This window comes from Penaeus chinensis, chromosome 27 (assembly GCF_019202785.1).
Source record: "Penaeus chinensis breed Huanghai No. 1 chromosome 27, ASM1920278v2, whole genome shotgun sequence".
Taxonomy (NCBI): Eukaryota; Metazoa; Arthropoda; class Malacostraca; order Decapoda; family Penaeidae; genus Penaeus; species Penaeus chinensis.
Window position 1 is genome coordinate 25,247,614 of NC_061845.1, and position 5,000 is coordinate 25,252,613.

A 5,000-nucleotide genomic window follows, 5' to 3' on the forward strand; every position below is an offset into this window, starting at 1 on the left:
AAAAAAAAAAAAAAAACGAAAACAAAAAACATAACTGACCTCACCTTGACCCCTTTTCCCCCCCCCCAGCTGACCCTGAACGGAACCCTGAACCGCGCTGCCCTCCAGTTCAAGCTCACAAGCACGATGATGCATCCGCTAGTCAAGGATGTGGTGAGCACAGCCCTCACCACGTGCCCTGACCCTGATGATTATAAGGTAGGTTGGGGCACTATAATAAAGGGGGGGGGGGGCAATATCTCTCAGCACATACCCTGATCCTGACAAATATAAGGTAGGTTGGGGCACTATATATAAAGTGGGGGGGGGGGGGGTAACAGCCCTCACCACATACCTTGATCCTGACAAATATAAGGTAGGTTGGGGCACTATATTTACAGGGGGGGGGGGGGGGGCACTATCTCTCAGCACATACCCTGATCCTGACAAATATAAGGTAGGGTGGGGCAACGTATATAAGGAGGAATATCAAAGATGAGGTGGAAGGACCTGATACTGACGAGTATAAGGTATTTTGGGGCATATGCACAGGTGACGGCTCTCTCCCCTTGCCATGATCCTAATGTTTCCAAGGATATTTATAGGATAAGAATGAAAGGAAAAAGGATTTTGATAATCATTAGGGTAAGTTGAGGATAATGACATTAATTGATGATGATGACGTTATTGTTGATGAAAGGAAAGTTAATGAATAATTAAAGAGAATTTAATCAGGAATTGAAGCAATGATGATAGGGATTATTCATAAAATCAACACCGATGAAAGAATATACGAACTTCTAACTTCTAAATTCTAAACCTCAATTCTACATCTAAATTCTAAGCCTAGAGACCACACAAAATACAAACAAAGATCTAAGTTCTAGACAAAAGCCTGAACATATTTTCTAAATTCCCAAACAAACAAGCAAGCAACTATTAAAAACTATAAAAAAAACTAAATTCAAATTCGAAATCAGTCTCCAAACCTAAATATAAAAGACAAAAAAAAAAAAAAGACACTATAATCCAAATTCTAAATCAATTAAGTCCAATCCCAGCCCCAAACGCATCAAAATCAAAATTCTAAAATCTTTCTCTTCTTCTTTTTATTTCCCTAGGATTTCCGACTTCTCGACGTTTGTTCGGAGCGAATTCATATAGAAATAAAATCCCCAACTTAGACTCGAAAATAAAACTATAATAAAACCTTAATTCTTCAAACTTTCAAAATGAAAATTCTAAAATCTTTCTCTTTTACTCCCTTTTTTCCTTTCCCTCAGATTTGCGACTTCTTGGCGTGTGTCCGAATATAAGAAACAAAATATACTCAATTCTTATTCTGATTCTAGTTCTAAATTCCCGAAGCTTAATTCTAAGACCGAGACTCACAAGCTAACCTTCAAATTCAAAATTCAAAAAAAAAAAAAAAAAAAAAATCTCTTCTCTCTCTCGCCTTTCCTTTTCCTTTTCAGATTTCAGATTTCCCGACGTGTGTTCGGAGCAAATGCAAATAGAAATAAATGAACATTTAAATTCGAATAACAAAATAATATTGATAATAATGATAATAATAATGATAATAATAATAATAATGATGATAATGATAATAGTAAAAAAAATAATAATAACAATGGCTAATAATAATAATAATAATAACAATAACGATAATAATAAAAACAATGAAACCTTAATTCCTTAAACTTTCAAATCCAAAATTCTAAAATCTCTCTCTCTCTACCTCCCTTTTTTTTCCTTTCCCTCAGATTTCCGACTTCCCGACGCGTGTCCGGCACGAATGCATATAGAAATAAAATCCCCAACTTAGACTCGAATAATAAAACAATAATAAAACCTTAATTCCTCAAACTTTCAAAAGGAAAAGGCTAAAATCTTTCTCTCTACCCCCTTTTTTCCCTCTCCCTCAGATGGAAAAGGCTAAAACCTTTCTCTTTTTCTTCCCTTTTTTTCCCTCTTCCTCAGATTTCCGACTTCCTGACGTGTCTCCGGAGCGAATGCATACATAACATGCCTGAGAGTGTCGCCGCCATGCCAGACTGGAGTCTTTTAACGGGAGGCGGTGGTGGTGATGATGATGATGATGATAAGGAAAAAGATAAGAAATGCAAGAAGGGGAAGAAATGCAAGAAACATTGAGTTTGCACGACGAGGCTGTCGAGAGCGGCTTGGGATTTTATGTTTAAGAAGAAGGAAGGAAGGAAGGAAGGAAGGAAGGAAGGAAGGAGGAAGGAGGAAGGAGGAAGGAGGAAGGACGAGGAGGAAGAGGAAGATAACTCGGCGTGGAGATATTTTTTTTATTTTTTTTTTCTTTCTTGAGATGCTTTAAGAAGGGAAAAAATGGTTTAAGAAAAGAAGTCTTTGTGTGGTGCTGTTTTTTTTTTTTATTATATACATTGTTTGTCTTGGAACGATATTGCTGTTGTTGTTATTATTACCATTATTAGTTTTATCATAATTGATATTACTGTTATCACTATTATCTTCATCATTATGATTATTTTTCATTATAATATTATTTTTATTGTAATAATGATGATAATGATGCTACTTTTGTTGTTGATGATGATGATGATGGTTACTATTATTATCAATGTTGTTATTGTTATTAATATTACTATTATTATCATCGTCATTATTATTATTATCATTATCATCATCACTATTATTATTATTATGATTTTTATTAGTAGTAGTATTATTACTATTATTATTATTATTATCACTACACCTACTTCAACTATTTTCACTATATTATGATTTCACTATTATTTTCTTTTTTTTTCTGGCTGAAATATAGACACATTCTTCTCTTGTTCATGAAACACAAAACATCATAAGATATTTACAATTTACAATCAAAACAGTATCAACGAAAATAAGTGTATTGTTGTTTGTTTATCGATTAATGTGATATGTTGGTGATAAACTTTATCATATACTAAAAAATATCTCGTTCTCCTTAATTATTTTAAGTTTAAGCTCTACTCATCAGAGGTTGCTATCTTATAATGCTTTTAGTTTGTAAGGACATCTCTGCATCGAGTTCTCCTTGAAAAATCTAATTTATTCTCACTTTCATTACTTCCTTTAATGATGCAATTCCCAGTATGTGATGTGATAATGTTATGTAACGATTAAATTTACAAGTGATATACACGTACGGTCGTTAACTATCATTTTCAGCCCAAATCATTGTAGAAATACACACATACACACGCGCATACACGCATACGCAAACACACACACACACACACACACACACACACACACACACACACACACACACACACACACACACACACACACACACACACACACACACGCGCGCGCGTCACGTATTATCCGACCACCAGAAATATAATCTCCCAACCAAAAGAACACAAACACGGCTTCCCTTACAAACTAACCCGAGAAAACTAGCAGCTTAGACCTAAAATCCGCTGACGGCCGCCAGTCCCCATTAATCCATATGACATGCCAAACACCCACGCAGAAAGCCTCCTGTCACACCATGTAGGCAGCCTCGAAAGCCAAACGTGACTGGTTAGTGAGTTGATAAGCTTACTGCGGGTGAAGTGTGAGTGTGTGTGGTCGACGATATTGCATTGAGGATTAGCATGCGAGAGGGACAAGGGATAGGCATGGGATGGTGATGGTGATGTGTGGTGATCTCTGGGAGCTGGGGAAGTCGGTGGGTAGGTAAGGTAGGTAGGTAGGTAGGTAGGTAGGTAAGGTAGGTAGGTAGGTAGGTAGGTAGGTAAGGTAGGTAGGTAGGTAGGTAGGTAAGGTAGGTAAGTAGGTAAGGTAGGTAGGCAGGTAGGTAGGTAGGTAAGGTAGGCGGGTAGGTAGGTCGGTAGGTAAGGTAGGTAGGTAGGCAGGTAGGTAGGTAGGTAGACAGATAACTAGATAGATTGGAAAACCACTAAAGAGACAGATAGGCAGCAAACAGATAGACAGACAGATAGATAGAAATATATGTATATATAAATGCATATATATAGATAGATAGAAAGATAGATAGATAGATAAAAATAGATAGACAGATAGACAGAAAGATACAAGGAAGTAACAGAAAAAAAAGTAAAAAACACTAGAATAATATAACCGTTATATCGCATGTTACAAAATATCTTGGAACTCCGCGTCCTGCACTGGCGAGATTTTATTTAAAGAAGTAAAAAGGCAGATTAACTTCTTACAGTGTGTCTTGGCAGAGTATATATCTGCGGGAAAAAAGATGATGCCTTTACGAAAGTGTGTGCACTAGCGAGGAGCCAGAGATAGATAGAGAAAGAAAGAGATAGATAGAGAGATAGATAGACAGATAGATAGATAGAGAGAGAGAGGTGATTAGTTGATAGATAGATAGATATGGAGATAGATAGATAAACAGATAGATAGATAAAAAGATAGAGAGATAGAGAGATAGATAGATAGATAGAAAAAGAGAGAGGTGTTTGGTTGATAGATAGATAGATATGGAGATAGATAGATAAACAGATAGATAGATAAAAATATAGAAAGATAGAAAGACAGACAGATAGATAAAAGGTCATAAGGATAGACATACAGATAGATAGATAGAGAAACAGATAGATAAATATAAAACGTATGTAAGAGAGAATAAAGTAGACAGAGTCCCTGATAACAGTCGCCTAAAAAATGCAGTCTCGAGAAAGCAGACGAAGTGAGTCCAAATTTACACTGCTGTAAAAAAATGAATATAAAAGTCCAGACGTAATATAATATAAAAGTCTGTTTCTTCGCTGACTCTCTAACTAATGCGATCATGTTTTTGGCTGGAATTTTCCTAAATAGACAACTCTGGTGTGTATTCAAAGGCGGAATGTCTTTGGTTCGTTTTTTCTCTCTATCTTTTTTATAAATATTTTATTTTTTTACATCGTTATTTATGTTATAGTTGTATTATATATTTTTTAAAGATATTGGTTTTCGATGGTTTTATGTTATTGCAGTAAATGGTTTCGTAATTTAGGATG

At 35.6% G+C, this 5,000-nt stretch overlaps 1 protein-coding gene across 1 annotated transcript in view; it reads left to right on the forward strand.

The window, feature by feature from the left end:
- The window catches only part of LOC125039781, a 7,944-nt gene extending 5,495 nt beyond the window's left edge, over positions 1 to 2,449 (forward strand). The window contains exons 5-6 of the mRNA XM_047634041.1: positions 70 to 198; positions 1,963 to 2,449. Coding sequence (XP_047489997.1) covers positions 70 to 198; positions 1,963 to 2,136 — 303 coding nt within the window. The 3' untranslated portion in view covers positions 2,137 to 2,449. The remainder of the gene's footprint in view (positions 1 to 69; positions 199 to 1,962) is intronic.
- Positions 2,450 to 5,000: the final 2,551 nt, after the last annotated feature.